Genomic DNA, 19,206 nt, shown 5'->3' with positions numbered 1-19,206 from the left:
AGGCATTTCAGAGTTTGTTCACTTTGCTGCTGTCTCACTGAGGGGAGGAGCTTTGGTTTGGGCACTGCCAGGTAACCTTAGCTGCCACTGGTTTGGCTCCCTAGAGTCAGAGCTCCCTCGTCCATACTGCAGCCTTCCCTGAACTCAAAGGCCCAGTAGTTTGGCAGTCCTCCCTACTCCAGGCTTTCCAGGGTCAATCCAGCAGCAGTCCTTCTTTGATGGCTTCTGTGCTTCCTCCAGCATCCCCAGCTCGCTAAGAGTGTGTCTGTGTGCTCCTGACTGGGATGCTTCACAGGTTTAAGGTGGGAATGATTGTAGAGGGAGGCCTGACCTTGCCTGGCCTCATTATCCGGACAAAATGGAGACTGCCCATAAGAATCCCTGGTGCATTGGTTCCTATTGGTAATGTTTATAGCTCCCTTTTGCCTCTTCTTCTTCTTAGTCTTGTTCAAAAATGGGTAGGGGGAGTTGTAGTTTTTGTCAGGGTGAATGGGACAGATGTGTTGTTGTGGGTGAATGGGTTTTGGGTGATAATATCCCATAACGACTGAGGAAATGTTAGGTAGGATGTATTGGAAAGGGGAGAATACTGCATCTCTCCTGAGGCATTTCTCCTGCAGTCCCCAAGGACCCCTTGCCTAGGTGATCCTCCCTCGCTTGTCCATCCCCAGGATTGGGATCCAAGTGCGATGGCCCTCCCCTGGCCACCTGAATAAAGAATCCCTGGGGTCTATAAGTGAGAACGCCCTCAGGTTTCTCACATACCCTTCCCCTTAAACTCTGTCCTTTCGCACCAGGAACATTTATTAATGGCTCCCAGGGTGTTGGTTCTGGGGAACATTCCCAACTAGGGGATTGTTGCAGACCCTCTCCTATCTGTCTCTCCATGAGTTCTTCCTCCCTATTTATGGGACAATCTTATAATTTATGATTCCAATCCCCACAGAAATAGCATTGTTCTATTTGGGAGGATTCTGCTTCACTTAGGGAAGCCGTAGAAACTACAGCTAGTGAGCTTCTCCTTTTCTTTTTTCAGGTTGTATAAACATTTTTCAGGGGGGGGCTGTCACTCTCTTCCCTAATTGTGTCTCTCAGATTCTAAGAACCTCTTTCCTTGTTGGTTTTCATGATGTTGGAACTAAGTCCCATATTTATATACCTAACTTTCCTTCTAGGTGAGCTATGAAAACATGCTTTAAAGGAAGATAATGTATTTATTCCCGCAAAGCTTGATGATATAGGGGACAGAATGGGCTCACAAATATATTCATCCATATCAGATGGAATAGCAGGTTTTTCTACATCCCAGTGAGATATCTTATCTAGGAGGGTTTTGCTTGCTTTCTGTTTTCTTTCCAACCCTTAATTGAGCACAGGGATGTTTGTGAAAACATTTGAGGATTCTGAGACCATGGGACATAGGAGTTCTTCCTTTACCGATTCTATAGTTGGAGTATAAGAACTGGGTTGGGATAAAAAGCTTGGGGTGTGATTTTAAGAGATGTATCTGGGGAAAGTGATTCCTGTTCCCTAAGCTCAAGAGGGTACTGATTGAAGGGAAATCTCAACTCTTTCCCTCAGGGATCCAAGTCCTCCAAGGAAACAAGCAGATGTTTAGGTGGTATCCTATTGTTGGGAAAAGGTGTTAATTCAAATGCTTTAACCTTCTTAGGATCAATTATCTGTTCCTCCTCCCCTCTGAATAAGTCAGGATGGTTTTCTCATAATAGTGGTTCTCCCAATTTCTCATATATGATGTTTCCCAGAGGTTTACTCCTGTTAATCTTCAGGGAATTAGCAGAGAAATTGAGCAAAACTAATCACAAGTCATCTCCACTAGCAAGGAGAGGTACTATTTAAAAATAAGGTCCTACTGTAGGGCATCATGTAGACCAACATACTGCTGGGAAAACTGATTTGTAGTTCTAGCGATATCATGATTTTATCTCTCCATGGTATTAAGTGGTCTTGGGGACATATACGGTGTTAGACATTCCCCTCTACCCACTTCCTCTCAGGGAGAATAGCTCAAGGAGTCAAGGGGAGAAATTTCATTCCCATCCTACGATTTAAATACTTTTCTTTCTGGCGGGGTCCCCAACTTGTTTCAATTGGGCCTAGTCCCACTTCTGATACCATATGTAAGGGAGGAATGGTATCACAAGTATGACAGTGACACAAGAGTTACAAGTTTCAAAGGGCCTCATCACGAGTTGGTTGGTAGCCCTTAAATGCAGCAGTAAAGGGGTTACCACCGTATTCACTGTTCCACCTTATCTCGAGTCAAGCGTGTTTGCCCCCTGTTCAGAGCTGGGGGTAAACATGTCGGTAAAAATTCCCATTTTCAGCGCAATTACTGCCGGCAGTTTTACTGCGTGCTAATTGCGCTGCAAATTCCCCATTGGTTCCAATGGACCCAATGGGAAATGGGGAGTAACGTTCAGCGCCCAAACCATGATCCAGCTGTAATACCGCCGGACAGGTGGGCACTAACACAAATAATGTTCGGCAGTATCTCAGTCGGGATATCGCCCAACTCATGATGAGACCCAAAACCTTTAATATATTCTTGGGGTTTGGAGAAACTCCTACTTTGCCCCATAGCTATGACGAGAGTAGTCTCTACCATAATTTCTTTTTAAAAACACAGTCCCAGTCAGTGGGTTTTGTGCGATAATATCCCCTAACAACTGAGGGAATGGCAGCTAAGTATGTATTGGAATGGGGGAATACTGCATCTCTCCCAGGGGCATTCATCCAGCAGTGCCCAATTGCCCAGGTGATCCTCTCTCACTTGTCCACCCCCAGGATTGGGATCCAAGTGTGAAGGCCCTCCTCTGGCCACCTGAACAACGAATCCCTGGGGTCTATAAGTGAGAACGCCCTCAGGTTCCTCACAAGAGGCTGCATTTAAATCTGCACCTCTGCTACAAAACCACATAATTATGATTTAACTATCAATCTCGTGGCTGGATAATCTGAAAATATCAAAAATACTTATTTGTGTATGGTGGTTGGTAGTAAACATAATTATTAAAGCCATATCTGATTTGTAACATACCAGTGTCAAACCTGTGACCACTGAATAGCTATTTATTTATTTATGTCAATACTTGTATAAGGCACCACACGTCCGGAGACCTCAGAGCGTGTAGACAAACATGATAAAAGACAGATACATACATCAAAAGAAAAACAAAGAAGCTGCAGAGATATGAGTACAAAATGACTCAAAACCTTTATTGAAAAGATATGTTTTCAGAGATTTTTTTTTAACGGGATGGACAAGTGGTATTCCAAAGCCACGATGGAAGTACGTTCTCTGCACTTGGTACCCAGGAGTCAAACCCTGCCCACCAAATGTTGCTAATATAAATTGGGGCTGACAGAGCAGAACGCTATCGTTGGAACACAGTGTTCACATGCATGGCATAATTTGCAGACGGTCAGAAACATATTGAGGGGCAATTTGTGTGTTAATGTTAGAACCTTATGCATAATCCTATGCTTAACAGGGAGCCAATGTAGCGAGTGTCTGGCAGCTGTTACATGTTTGTGTTTACAGAGCCCATGAATGACTCAAAAGGCCCCATTTTGGATGACCTGCATTTTATTCAAGTTGGCCTTAGAGTTCCCAGCTAGTTTGTTTGTTTATTTATTTTGTATAGCGCTCCTGACCCAGTGGTATATGGGCGCTTAAACATCAAGTAAGGAACATTTGTACATTTGTGCAGCATATATGTAGTTTACAAGAAAACAGTTAGAGCAGAGATAGATAGTAGCAAGCAGACATAGTTAAGGATACATTCATACAGTACATGCAAAGTTGGTTATTTGTTAAGTAACCAAGTGATGACCTTAGTTCTGAAAGGTTGGAAGGTGGGGGTGGATTTGATATCCAGTGGAATGGTGTTCCACAGTTGTGAGGCTAGAACTGGGAAGCTGGATCCACCGGCTCTTTTAAGGGAATATTTAGGCACCGTCAGTTGTAGTGTATTGGAGGATCTGGTGGTTCTGGTATTCTGTCTTAAGGTGAATTTATTGGTTAGATAGGACGGGGATAGGTGGTTAAGAGCTTTGTATGTGAGGAAGATAGTTTTTAAGTCTATTTTTTGTTGGATGGAGAGCCATTTGCATGAGATTCTAGTAGCCGAGTTATGTTCTCTTCTAGGAATATTTAAGGTGGCACGGAGTGCATTATTTTGCAGAACTTGCAATTTATTGATTACCGTTTTGTTGGCACCTACATAGAGGCTGTTACAGTAATCCAATTTGGATTGTATGAGTGCTCTGGCTAGAGTGAGGCAATTGTTGGGGGAGATCAAAGGTCTGCAGGCCCTAATTAGTTTACCAGTGTAAGCGGTGGCTGAGGCACTCACATTGATTTGTTTGGTGAGGTTGGTATTCGTGTCTAGATAGAAACCAAGAGTTTTTACACTTTTGGCGACAAGAATGGTGTTACCGTCAATGGTGAAACTAGTGTAGCTGGGGCTGAGTTTCCGGATAGTATTAGGTGAGCCGTCAAGGAGCAGTTCAGTCTTCTCATCATTCAGGCAGAGGCCATGTGTGGCCCTCCATGCCTGAATGATGGAGAAGACTTCATTGATTCGGTTGGCGTCCGCATTGTAATTGCCTGATAAAGTGAGGAGTATCTGGGTGTCATCAGCATAGTTAGTGTAGGTGACACCCAGATGGTCCAGCTTGTCGAATAGGGGCTTTGTAAATATATTATACAAAGTGGGTGATACACAAGATCCTTGTGGGACACCGCAAATGATGGGAATAGGGTCAGCCGCTGCTAGGGATGAGAAGACCTGCATGGTCCTATTGTCCAGGAAGGATTGGATCCATGTGACCGCAGAGTGGGAAAAGTGTGCTGCCGATGGCAAGTGGTTACACAAGATTTTGTGGTCAACCAGGTCAAAGGCAGCGGACAGGTTAAGGAGAAGAAGGATGGCAGCCCTACCTTTATCTTTGAGTTCGTTTATCTGGCTCTTGAGATCAACTAGGGCCGTTTCCGTCCTATGTTGAGGACGAAGGCCAGACTGGCGAATTCCTAGTAATTGGTTAGTCTCAAGGTGATCCTGAATTTGTAAATAGGCCACTGTGTCGAGAATTTTTAGTAAGAATGGGACAGTGGTAATGGGTCTATAATTCGTGGGTATATCTGGGTCGAGAGTTTGTATTTTTAACAGTTGTAGGACCCAGGATTGTTTCAGATTACTCGGGACCGTGTTATTGGAGAATGACATATTTATTAATTTGGTAATGAAGGGGGAAAGATCCGTGGCTGCATCTTTTATGATCTGTGCGGGGCAGCTGTCCCCCTTACAGTTCGACGGCTTCAAGGATGCTATAATTTTTTGTACTTCAGGTATGGTTACCTTTTTGAAAGTGAAGCCTGAGCTAATGGCGATGGGTGAAGGAAGGATGGAGCTGGACGTAGGACCCTGAGTGAGTTGTTGTCGTTTGTTTTCAATTTTCGTTTGGAGCCCTGAGATTTTGTTAGCAAGGGCATTCTGGATCCCTGTGCACCATGGATTATCCTTTGTACAGGTGTCTGTAGAAGGAATGGGGTTTTCTAATTCCTTTAGGATGTTAAAAAGCTCTTTTGTACTAGAGCCTGCCTGAGAGATCCTGGAGTTAAGAGATTCTTTCTTAGCATGTGTGATCTCATTTTTGTAGAGAGTGGAGATGTTGGTGAGATTAGTTCTGTTATCTGCTGAAGGCAATGATTTCCATAGTGATTCAAGTTTACTTTTTTGTTGTCGGAGAAGTTTGAGCTCCGGGGTATACCATGTATTCAGGTGCGCTTTTGGTTTCCCTTTGCGCATTTTTAGTGGGGCAATGATGTCGATAGCTTTAGCCATGGAATCATTATAGGCGTTGACCAGCAGGTTCAAGTCCGTTGTAGCTGGTAGTGTGTTCAGAATGGGGGTTACCAGGGGTATTAAGGCTTCTGCTGTGATGTTGCTCTTTTTCCTAGTAGGGCAGGCCGGTGCAATAACAGGCCTTTTATGCACTAGGTTGCTAATATTAATGTCAAATGGGAGGAAGTACTGATCCATCCAAATGAGCTGTACGGGGTCCTTCAGGGTGATGGAGCAGTTAAGGGCAGTTACCCAGTCAAGGATTCTTCCCTTCGAGTGGGTGGGTTTGGAGCAAAGTTGTATGAGGCCATGCTCCTCTAATGCTGTGGCCAGGGCCATGGCTGGGGTGTCGAGGGGGTCATTAAACCCAAGATTGAAGTCTCCATGTATAATCAATTGTGCTTAAGGTTTAGAGCTTTTGTCTACTAGTGAGGTGATATCTTCCTCAAAAGTGCCAGATGGGCCCAGGGGTCTGTAAATTAGATGCATCGTGATAGTGCTCTTGGGGGAGGTTTGTAATTTAACTGTGAGATGCTCACATGATTTAAGTGGAGGAGAGGAGGCTAGTCTAATATCAAGCGAGGACTTAAAGATGATAGCTACACCACCTCCTCGGGCGTTAGGTCTGTCTGCTCTAAGGATGGTGTAGTTGTCTGGGATGGTTAGGGTAAGAGATGGTCCTGCAGCATCATGCAACCACGTTTCGGTCACCGCGAGGAAGTCCAGGTTGTTGGTCAGAATGATGTCGGCAACTTCTATGGAGTGGGCGACTAATGATCTAACATTTAGAAGAGCTCCTTTTAATGTAGGAAGGGTGGAGTTGATGGATGTTACAGTGTGATTGTTAGTCTTATCGGGTAGTTTAGCTGGGCGTTTGCTAGTTCTGTGGTGGGTTCTGGCACCAAGTCTATTGTTACGATCAGTTAGGATAAGGGTAGTAGTTTGAGAGACAGTTGGGTCAGTAGTTGTAAGGGAGCTGCAGTCAGGGGTGGGGCAGGATGCTCTTGTGTCGGTAGGGTTCCGTTTAGAGCTATCTAAGTTCTTATTGGCAGGGACAACAAAAAGGTGTGCGTGGCCATAGGTGAGATATGCAGATTGTGAGACCGGGAGGAAGGCTGGTGTAGTGGGCAGGAACGGTGTGGGGCAGACAATAGGGTAATGTCTTGGGCAAGCAGGTCTTTCTAGACCATTTTTATGGGCTATGTAACTGTTACCAATGCAAGATATATTACTTTGCATGACACAAAAGGGGAACATGATCGTGGTAAGGCAAAGTAGCATAATAAGGATGCGAGGGTCAGTGCACCGTGCAGAGGATTGGCGGGTAAGGGACATTGGTGACAGAGGGTAGGGTAGTGCCAGATAGCAGCAAGTCGGCGGGTTGGGCTGGTATCAAGTTGTATCTGAGAGTCAGGCATGCAAGGGTACTGGTAAGTGAGGCACAGGTATATATCCACAAAAGATCTGCAATGTCAAGGCTAGGCACAGATCATGAAAGGCACAGTGTCTAAACTAGGAACATGGGCAAAGTACAGTATGTTGGCTAGGCACATATCAGGCACAGGTATGTATAATGAGATCACCATATCCACAAAGGTCTGCAATGTTAAGGCTAGGCACAGATCATGCAGGGCACAGTGTCTAAACTAGGAACATGGGCAAAGTACAGTATGTTGGCTAGGCACATATCAGGCACAGGTATATATAATGTGAACACCAATCCGCAAACAGTCTGCAGTGTCCCGGCTGGGTTTATGTCAGGCAAGGCATGATAACAAATCCATGTGAATGAGCCTCGTGCCGTAAATGGGCTGGGCACGTAAGTGGAAGGGCGCGCAGCGGGCAAAGGCACCAGATTGGTAGCGCAGAGGCTGCACAGAGGCCGATAAGGGTAACAGTGCTGTGTAATGGTATAGGCACAGGTACGCTGTAGTAGAGTCAAGTGGAGGTAGGGGGGACATTACAATGGCAGGGTGTTTGAGACATACTTGTGATTAGGTGTAGGAGCGCGGTGCTACACGCTCTTAAACTCAGCTGCAAGGGCGAGGCACAGTTGGCGACAGGCAGTGCGCGTGGAACGTTGCATAGGCGCAGGGCATTCGATCGGCGGTGGCTTAAGGTAGGAGGGCTAGGAAGCGGCGTTAACTTGCTACAAGAGAATAGAGGAGCAAAACAGGGTAACAATGGAAGCTAGCCATATGGCAAGTGGGCAACAGTAGTAGACTAGGTGCGGCATAGTAGTGAATGTTTTACAGTAAACTCCCCTGGGGCCTCACCGTAAGCGTGTTAAATTTGGATCCGGATAGGAAGGGGGCAGCAGACCGCAGGCCGACACGCTCGGTCAGCTGTGCCTTATTCCTGTTCCTTCGTTCTGGGCCGGCGTTCGCCTTCCGGTGAAGACCAATCGGGCAAAAGCAATTAGGCAGCCAATCAGGAGCTGCTGCAGCCACAGTTGGAGGAGTGGGGTGGGTCACTGAAGCGGGGTGGCCATTTTAGAAGGGTCAGATCCTCGTTGTACGTTGTGCCGATTTTGTGCAAAAAGCATTTCGAGATAACGGAACTGCTTTATAAAGAGCTGGAAACACAGTGGCCTTAGAGTTCCCAGCTAGAAGCCTGTTGCAATAGTTAAGCCAGGAATTGATCAGAGCCATACCCATAAGGGCTCTGTTCTCCATAGTTAAGTATTGGCTGAATTTGTCTCAGCAAACTATTGATATAGGAGCAAGATGAACGCAACTGATCAACATGTTTAGTGAAGGACAACTGAGAGACAAAATAGACTCCCAGGGTGTTTACACAAGGAGCAACTGAAATAGGACATCCTGCAATCACAAATTGACTATAACGAGAGTCCAAGTTCCTCAACCTATTTCCAGACCCGACAATAAGAAGCTCAGTCTTATTGTCATTTAATTTAATGTCAACGAATGAGCCGCCATCCAGAATTGTGCCAAAGAATAGATTTGATTGATCACCTATGAATCAAGGTCATAATCACCCGATAACTCTAATAAGATTTGTGTGTCATCAGCGTAATTCGTGAAGTTAATGCCAGCACTATCCAATAGGTCAAAAAGACCAATGAGACGCAACATGAATTCCTGGCACCTGCATGTCTTCATTCCACTGAATGGGACAAAATTCAGAATACATGCCTCTGTTCACTCTCTGGGAGGAAAGGTAACTCCTCTTTTGCCAGGCCTGGTATCTCTTAGCCTCAAAACCTGGAATCAATGCTGCAAATCCATAACAAAGGCCTATCTCATTGTAGGGGATTGCAGACGAAAAGGGGCTTTGGAACACAGGGCTAGAGAAGGGGGTGGGGTTAGGTAGAAAATCGTGTTGGAAATGATGCAACAAGGCACAAGCCTTTTCTGGCACATTGCCTTTTATAAGGGTGGGGTTCCCCATAATTCTTGATATGATATGATATGTTATTTATAACACGCTTAATACCCAGAGGTTTCTAAGCGCGGACCCAAGGCGAGCATGTTGCCCCTGAGATATCCTCCCAAGATTTGATTTTGGACCTTCAAGTCTTCCATAAAAATTAATTTGGACCTCTTTTGCAAGAGTTGATTGTTCCAAAGTCCTTAGCCAGTGAGGTGAAAGAAGACTGCTCCAAGAAAGAGGGTAGCTCTGCTCCCTACAAATCCCTAAGGCACATGGGGGGTGAACTGCTGCTGGAGCAGGATCTGCCTCTCTGCCAACTATACTGGTACCCAGGACCTCACTGGAGGTGAAGGACATCTGCAGGTACAAGCCAGCTTTCCCAGGTTAGGATAACATGAACAAAGACTCATCTTGTCCCTCAGCCCTTGCATAGGGACTCACAGCAACAACAAAGCAGCAGTTTGCGTGCATTCTACCATGTCAAACCGCAGTTGAACCATTGTTAATTGCGTTTAAGCACATTGGAACCAACAAAACCCAAGGTGCTGCCTTTGACTCTTCTTCAAAACTCTTTGAACTGCTGTTGCTGATCACAGAACCAGTTTGCATCTGTACCATGCCAGCTGAGCATTTCCTTTGCCTCAGCTAGAACAAGAGGTTTGCTGCTGCTGACATCTTCGAATCATCACATATTGAACGGTGGCTTGAACCACCAGCATCTTTGTCATTAACCCCTGCTCTAACACTGAATGGGCCTTGGTGGCCCCATTGATCTGCATCCTTTGAACATTGCTTCGAATTGCAGCAGAGATGTTCTCGTTCGTGACTCGATAGCCACTCCTTGTATTGATCATTGCAACTCACCACATCCAAATCAAGTTTGATCAGTTTACACAGCATTAAGAAGCCTGGTTCGATTCTGTCAAACCACCAAGAACTAAGATACTGTTGTAAAGCCCCAACCCATTGGCTGTGAACCTAGAGACTGCTCAAGCCTACTTTTGCTAATTTTTGCTAAAGGTCATATCCTTTTTTACCAAATTTAATGGGATTTATTGCCTTTTTCCTTCCTTCTAAGTATCCAGAGTGCTTGCATCATTGCATTCTGCATTTCTCTGTCTTCCCTTACAGGGGTGGGTTTTTGTTAGTCTTTTCAAACACACTTCATATTGCATATTGGTGGTTTCAGCACTTCTTTAAAACCAATTCGTTTCCACACCGCACCAGCTGAATGCATCGTTAGTCCCGGCTTGAACAAGAAACTCGCTACTGCAGAAGCCTTCAAATAGCAACTTCTTGAAGAGCACCTCAAACCAGCATCTTCCTTGTCAATCGCTGCTTGAAGGCTGAATTGAAACTGGTGTCCCCTTTGAACACCGTTTTGAAATGCAGTAAGCTTCATCTCAAACCTGACTTGACATCTACTCCCTATCTGGATCACCGTGACTCACCACATCTGAACCTGGTTCAACCCGCTTGCACAATGTTAAGAAACCTGGTTTAATGCCACAGTAGCGCTAAGATACTGTTGGAAGGACCCAGCCCCTGGTCCATTTGTTGTTGTTGAGACCTTAGAGAATGGTGAAGTCCCCTTTGCACATTTTCCCAAAAGACATATATTGGCCTCATTAGGAGGCTGGTGGTATCCTGGCGGTAATAGTACCGGGATATCGCCAACACAAATAGTGTTACCGCTATTTGGTCCGGCGCAATTTGTGTCAGATCCCGAGTAGTGGTAAGGTGGTTAAACTCCATTCCCCATTGAGTCCATTGGACCCAATGGGTTTTTTTCGGTGCTATTAATGCTGGTGCAATTAGCGCTGTGATAATAGCACCGAAAACAGGTGGAAAGTGGAGATTTTCTACCTCCAGCAAAAAGCTAGAGGTAAAACTCCAACTTTCCGCCCAACTCGTGGTTGGGCCAGCCCTTAAATGCGGCAGTAATAGCACTACTGCCCCATTTAAGGGCTGCCTCCCAACTCCTGATGAGGCCCATAAACATTTGTGCTTGCATCATTACATTCTGCATTTATTTGTCTTCCTTTACAGGGGTGGGCGTTTGTTTGTTTTTTCTACTTACCTTTTATTATATATTGGTGGGTTTAATGAAAGTATATATATTTTTATCAAGCCTTCATTGGATATTGCTTTATTTTGAAGTGTTGTACTTTTGCTGTTTTGCAGTGGGAGCTGGTGATTTTTTTAATTGGAGGGTGTAAATGTTTCGCATGAATATGTGTGAGTGACCAAGCATAGCGAGGGAGTCTGAACCAAGCAATGGGATTCGGGGGGGTTCTCCTACCAAACAAAGTTTTAAAATATTGGGTTCAAAACTGCATTTGCAGCACACTTTCTGTAAACGATTGGGTAGCATCAACATTTGCAATGGGTTTTGAAGTGTAACACATGAAAACATCCAATGCATGCAAGTTATCAACATTGCACAGGAGCATTTCCACCTAATTTTCATGATGCCTTTGTAAACAATATATGCAAGTATGAAAAAATATGTTTGTGTTTTCTGTGTCCACAGGGCTTTAAGTGGGCCAGGGCCTGCCGGGGCTGGGCCCCGGCATGCTCCAAAATTTTGTTTTGAGGCGGGGCCCTGCCGGGGCCCACTATTCTCCCCTGGCAGTCCCGGCCGCTACACGAAAGGCATTTTTTTCTACAGCCTGAAGCTCTCGCTCCTGTGCGAGAGCTTCAGGCTTCAGAAAAAAATGCCTTTGAACCATAATGGTGGCGCCGCACCTGCGCGGCATCCCTTTAATCAAGTGATGCCCGTGGGCCGGCGCCACCATTATGGAGAAAACGTGAGGCCGCTGGAAGCAGAGGCCTTGCTTTCTAAATATTGAAGCTCCCGCGGATTCGCGGGTGTTTCAGTCTTTGGGAAAAAGGCCTCTACTTCCAGTGGCCTCACCCTTTCAGCCATAATGGTGACACTGCCCCTCCCCAGCTGGCGAGGGGTAGCGCCACCATTAAGGCTGAATAGGCGAGGCGCTGTCCCCTGCCAAGCAAGCCTATACACAATAAATGCAGAGATCAGCACCCTCTACTCCATTGGGGAGAGGGTGTTAATCTCTACAAAAGGCTGCCTGGCAGGGGTGCCAGTAGCCCATTGAGCCGGGGCTCGTCAAGGGGGCGTGGCCTAACGGGCCATGAAGACCCCTTTTGTTAGGCCACGCCCCCTCGATGAGCCCCGGCTCGATTTGTAGTGCCACTTAAGGCACTGTGTGTCCATATATGTACCTGGAGGCTGCACCAATATTTGCCAGTATTACCATATAAGAACATACTCCTGTTAGCTTTTCCAGTACCAAATGCTATGCCACACTAAGAACGTATGTCCAGACTGGACCCCCCAATGTGAGCTAGAACCATGTAGGAGCACTCATGCGTCCTTCACTCCTGATGCACATCAGTCAAAATGCCATCCCACAGTAAAGAAATATGCCCAGACTGTATCCACCAATCTAGTATCTACACTCATTATAGTGCCTTCACCCGTTATGCCCAGTAGAAAATACCATACCATAGTAAAGGAACATCTCAAGATGGGCCTCACCAATGGCCCCACCACTGTAAGCCCGTAGCAGTAGGAACTCTAATTATGCTGTTGTCCCCCTGGTTGCCCAGTGAAAAAAAGTGCCATGCCTCTGTGAATATCTTTCCAAACTAGACACACCAATTTGATGCATCCAGTTTTGACAAACAGTTACATAACCAATAAGACAAGTCCTACTGGCTGCTGTCCCACCCTCCTCCTTATCACCTGTGGGCTTCTGCACTTAAAGGACAGAGTCTCCCATCCCTTACTGGATTCACTTTTGGAAAAACACTTAAGGAAACATTTATTGGATCTCATCTGGGAGAGTTGACTTTCCAAACCGCTTTTTGAACCGGCAACATCTTCGTTGCCAATCCACATCGACAGTCCAAATGACCCTTGTGGTCTTATCAAACCACAACCCTCAAAATGCTGCATCGGGTCACCCGACTCAAACTGCGCACCCAGTCACCAGCACCTATGCCATCAAACCGACACTGGTGGCCCTTGCAATCTTCACTTTTTCTAACACTGCTTTGAACCGCAAACAAATTTCAGGTCGAAGATATTATTGTCTGCTCCCCTGTGCATCTTTGGGCCGTAGAGACTGCTTAGGTCACCTTCAATCCATTTGTCGCACCAGAACATATTCTTTTTTATAACATTGTTGTTTTCGATTGCCTTTCACTCCTGTATCTTTACCCAGATTGATGCATCTTTCTGTATTAGCATATTTTGTGTTCTTTCCACAGGGGTGAGTTTTTGTAGTGTATTATTTTTTGTTATTTCTGCATATGGTGTGTTTAATTAAAGTGTGTATATTTTTATAGTACCTTGATTGGACTGTTATACTTCACTGTTTGAGTCACTAATGGATCACATTTACACCTGCCTTGAGAATATAACCTTCCAACGGCCACGTTACCACAATCGGCAAATGTGCCTGTTTCAACTTTATGAATGGGATCACTCTTGTTTTGTGGAAGTGGAAGGGCTGAGTAAGCGATTTAGCCCCTACTCAGCCTTGTACTCTTGCGAGGCGGAAGTGATTTGGTCACAGACATGTACACCGTGAATTCTGCGTTGAACCAGAAACATTTGAATGTTCCATCAAATCTGGTTCCTGTAATAAGGGGCATTACGTCCAGTTAATTACCAACATTAGGAGCAAGCTTTTGCTTTCCACTGTGTCTTACATAAAATCGAATCATGAAAACATGGCATGCCTCACTTAGATCAAATTCAATGTTTTCAGCATCGTCACAGGAAACAAAATGGCTACCCCCCTCAATTTCACATTCCACTTAATGCATTGATATTTAGAGTGCACCTTCCAACATGAGACCCTCACATTTCTAGTTTAGTGGTCTGCAAACTGGGGCTCTCAAAATATTATGGACTACGATGCCCATTGTCCCCCACCACTGACTGTACAGGATAGAGATTTTCATAGCTAAAATCCAGAACAGCAAGCGAACCACTGGTTGCAGACTGTCTCGCAAAAGGCTCTTTATGTTTTCACCAATTATCACAATGTCATCATTTTACACAACCGTTGTATTTCCCTGTATTTAAACACCCACAAAGGTTAGTATATCCTAGGACTATTCAGTCATGATATAAACTCTTTGTGCCTCATCACGAGTTGGGCTGTATCCGAGCTGTAATACCGCTCGACTGTAATAGCTTTAGCACCCACCGGCCACCGGTTCAACGGTATTACTGCCGGATCACGGGTTGGGTGTTAACAGTAAATTCCCATTCCTCATTGGGTCTGTTGGATCCAATGGGGCATTTTTTCGGTGCTAATACTGCGAGCTAATACAGCTGGCAGTAATACCGCCGAAAACAGGGTGCTAAATGGGATTTTCACCTCCAGAAAAAAGATGGAGGTAAAACAGACATTTTAGCGTCCAACTTGTGATAAGGCCAGCCCTTAAATGGGATAGCCATTTAAGGGCTACAGCCCAACTCGTGATGAGGCCCTTTGTGTAGCTATATTCTTAAAATCTTAATCGTACATAGTGGTTAGGTATTTAATGTCAAATTTGATTCAAAGCCATGTAGTGTTATTTTTTGCTGTTTTAAGGTAATTTGACGTACTTGAAAGGTCGAGGAATTATTTTCAGATTTGTGCGAACAATGTTTGCAACACACAATTAGTGCAACACTGACAATAACTAAATGAGGATGGAACGACAGTCAGATTTCATACCTACGTGCTTTTGCCTCTCATTTCTGCATCTACAGTGAGATATGTATGGTCCATAATAAGTCAGGCACTGCTATTCTGCAATATTAGAGAGGACAAGTCAATGTGAATATAAACAAAAAGAACATTAACAAACATAACAAGTATGGTTCAAATACATTTGTTCACTCTGAATAATACGGGTCTTGTATTTTTTAGCAGTATTGATCTAAATGTAACTATTGCAAGACTTAAATTATGAAAGGCAGGGTCAATAAAGGTTTGCTATGCAGGTTGCACTTCTACACTCGATAGACAAGTGCTGTAAGAATTTGCAGTGTTCAGTGATAACGACTCCTGGGAAATGGCTGCCCGGGACGACTTTTCCCCAAAAAAGCACCCTCAGTAAAATCAAAAACTTTCCCAAAATATTCTAGGATTGGAGTTTATAATATAAAATTATACCACTCATACAACATTTGGGAAAAGTATTTTAGAGGTCAGGAAAAATAAATCGCCTACCTAGCGACTTTTTCCAGGCGACATTATCACATGGAACCGAATTTGCTATCAATTTTAATGTATCGTTATAATACAATTAAGAAAGATTATCTTTGCTTTTAGACTTCAAGGCCCAGAAGAATAGCTCATACCTCTCAGGTTTGCAAGATTGTGTACTGTCTATGTGAATAGTTTACATGTTTTGGATGTATTTCTCCTCAATGCAGAGCCAACATTCCCTGATATTCCAACGACCATCCCGCTACATGATTTTCTCAAGTATGGGAATAATAGCTACAAAATTGTTCGCACGAAAATGACGTGGGATGGAGCACGAAGGCAGTGTAAGGCGGAGGACTCAGAGCTTGTCAGCATCTTAGATTCCTACACACAATCCTTTCTGACTACGCAGATGCGGAAGGATAAGGAGCCTGTGTGGATTGGCCTCAACAGCAACGTGGTAAGAAATTGCATCTGTAATTGTGGAAAGATGAGAACCCAACCAACACATCCAGGTTTCCACCTGAAATTTGATGGTCTTACTCCATAACAGAAGTGGCTGCATTCTCATGCCTTATTTTGTTTTGATGAAGCTAAAGTATATTTACTTGGGAATGGACCATTTTATCTTCTAGTGACAATGAGCTCATATGGTCATCTCTTTGTTGTGTGCCATGGCTCGTGTTATGTGATTCTACTTTGGTTATCATAGGTGCCTTAGATGTACTGTAGTACAGTCAAGCTTCCATATCTTTTTTTAATTGATTCATTTATTTACAGCATTCTATATCATTCCCACTTCACTGAAAAAGAATGCTTCAGAGGTATCCACCAATTTTATTTTATCGATTTTACTGTGATTTAATGCCACATATTTTATCAAAAAACAATTTAGATGTAAGGGGCATCTGGTATCCTGTCTTTTACCAAACAATTTTCACCAAGCATTTATTTACCACACATTATTTACATTCCTTTGGGGCGCAAAAAAATATGGTTGGTATGGGTGAGGGAATATTTTATGTAGACAGATAATGGGGTGAGAGGAAAGTCAGGAGTGCAGAGTGGTCTCCCCATTTTGCAGGGATAACTGAGTAAAAACGTGTGGTAAAAAACGTTGGGCAATAAAGACGCATAGAATCAGACATCTCACCTAAAATGAACCCAAAGTGATAAATGTAAAACTCATAAAAGGAAGACAAATCAAAAAATGAACATCCTAATTTAAAAAATAGAAGTTATTAAAATAATAAACAGTAAGAGGGTCTAGCTAATAAAGAGGAAGAAAACATTTTAAAAAGCGAAAAAGTAAAGAGGAAATGGGACGGATTACGATCTAGCAAGGATGTAGAAGACCTGCCTTTTTTCATTTTTATTAAATTAATGAAATGATGCAGGTAATTCCCTCTCAGAAAGAGTAATCTGCTAATCAAGATCCTACTTGCATAAGCTCCAAGACAAAACCATATTGCACATCTGTGCTCTGCCACATCAGTAGCCTGATCTGCAACACCTGCGCTACCAGTGGCACAGAGAAGGTTCAGAGTACACAGGTGCCCATTTGGAAGCTACAATGACTGCCAGGTCTCTGCAGAAGTGGGGCTGCATTTAAGATATGCACCTCTATTCGAAAATCCCCAGCTTTTGAGTTTACAGTCCCAGTTTTACGTTAAACTTTCAAATATAAACCATACCCAAGTTTGGGTATGGTGGATGGTATTTCTCATAATTACTGTATCACATCAGTATCACACATGTGTCAGCCCTGTGAGCCCAGCTCAGCCGAGGAAGGATTATGTGCATTCTCCAAAGAGTGGCTGTCTCTGCTGCACCCAACAAAACTGTATCCTTGGGGTTACTTCTCTTATATTCGTTATGAGAGCAGGTCACACCCTCTACAGTTAGACCTGTGGTGTCTATCATTCCTTCCTGGCCCCCTCACTTCCTTTAGCTCAAAGCACTTTGGGTGTGATTTCAAAAAGCAAAGGCCATTTGTCTTAAGCACGGGGATTGGAACCCTTAAAGTAGGTTTGCTTTTGTCCAATCATCTGTGAACTTTAGTGTTTAAAAATAGGGATCTCCGACTCCTTCTTTGATTTACATTTGGTCAAACACTTAAGAAAAATTCATGGGCCCTAGGCAAATATTCGTCCGACCACACTCATCAGACTACAAAGAGTCAAGTAGTGCACATTGTCGAAGCCCTTGTACGATGGAATGGGCCAATGGGGAGCAAGCATTGTTCTCCTCTGACCAGGAAGAGACTGTGCTATTGTTGCAGCCTGAAGGAAGCCAGAATGCAGAATTTTGAGCTTTCAAGAATATTAACCTGTTTTGAGAGTGACAATCGAGAGCATCACACAGTCTATACTAATTGTAACTGTGTTTATTTCAATGGCTCTTTATGGAATTCTTTTAAGCTATGTGGGCTGGTTTAAGTATTTCAGTTTGATGTGAAGGACCAATGATGAATCGTAAACATAAATCATGCAAATAAACTCCCAAATACTCTCACTTTACAAGTGTCCAGAGTTCCACTCATCATCCCAACTGTGACGTCGCACACGCTGTTAATCATGCAGGCACATACATTCAAGATACAACAATTTCTTTCAAAAATCAGTATCCTTAGAAAGAGGTTCATACAGATGCAAACAGTTGAATGGATGTGCATTATTTGCAACATGATTATGTACATATCTACCCAAATTATTCTAACTACTAAACATTTTAACATTTAATAATATTGTAAATAACATGGCAGCTCTACCTTTCTGCCAGTCACCGGGGAAGTAACAGTTGGGATGTATAAAATAATGTTTAATTCTACTATAGCTCAATTTTTGTCAACTTGTGTTTCTTAAAAAAAAGAATGTCTCTATTTTGCTTTTTAATTTACTCTAATACTTTACTTCTTTTGACTGGCCATTTACCATTCAGGGAAAGTAATTTGATAGTAGCAGGTAACAAGTATAAGACACACACCAATAGATACATTTGGAATTTATAGACAGCAATGTAATTTAATAACGTGCTGAACAAAGAAGTTGTGACAGAAATTCAAATAACACAAAATAGTCCTAAAGAAAGGGGTTCACATCAAATTATTGTGTGTGACAGTGAGGCAGAAAAATTCCTATTAACAATTCCACTCTTCCACTACTCAACCGAATACATAAGAAAAATCCATAAACCTAAGGATGCTTTAATACCCAAGGAAAACCTGAAAGGGAAAGAGTGAGTTAATAAAACACAAAATGTGTTCCTGAAAAGATGTCATTAATACAGAATGAATCTTTAAACAATTACATACTAGATCAGCAATCAAGAACAACAATTCAACATTCCTAACAAATACAATGATAATGCAAACATTCCATAGCCCCCCCACCACTTTGTAGTATCTAGAAAAACAAAGTAGTGATTCTGGGTCTATAAAGGACTTCTACATTCATTAACATATTGCATAGTGGCTGAATCCAAGGGCGATATTTGAGGCCGGAATCTTTTAATCTAAATCTCAATTCCAGGAATATTTTTCTTACAGCAATTACTTCTTTGGCAAACTCCTGGTGAATGTACATGTAAGCGCCACTGAACATTAACTTGAGAAAGTCCTTCTAATCTGAATTATGTGATTATACTGTAGAAATGTGAATATTAGTGGCAAGGTTTAACATTGCATGTCATCCTCAATGATGTCCATT

The 19,206-nt window shown here is 43.4% G+C and overlaps 1 protein-coding gene across 1 annotated transcript in view; it reads left to right on the top strand.

Annotated features, from left to right (window-relative positions):
- The window catches only part of LOC138569907 (macrophage mannose receptor 1-like), a 1,155,048-nt gene that overhangs the window by 861,208 nt on the left and 274,634 nt on the right, over positions 1-19,206 (top strand). Inside the window, exon 24 of the mRNA XM_069648336.1 lies at positions 15,727-15,959. Coding sequence (XP_069504437.1) covers positions 15,727-15,959 — 233 coding nt within the window. The remainder of the gene's footprint in view (positions 1-15,726; positions 15,960-19,206) is intronic.

Source organism: Ambystoma mexicanum, chromosome 2q (genome assembly GCF_040938575.1).
Source record: "Ambystoma mexicanum isolate Mex_15411 chromosome 2q, UKY_AmexF1_1, whole genome shotgun sequence".
In the NCBI taxonomy this organism is placed as follows: domain Eukaryota; kingdom Metazoa; phylum Chordata; class Amphibia; order Caudata; family Ambystomatidae; genus Ambystoma; species Ambystoma mexicanum.
The sequence above is the reverse complement of the archived record's forward strand: the minus strand, read 5'-3'. Positions and strand labels throughout refer to the sequence as shown.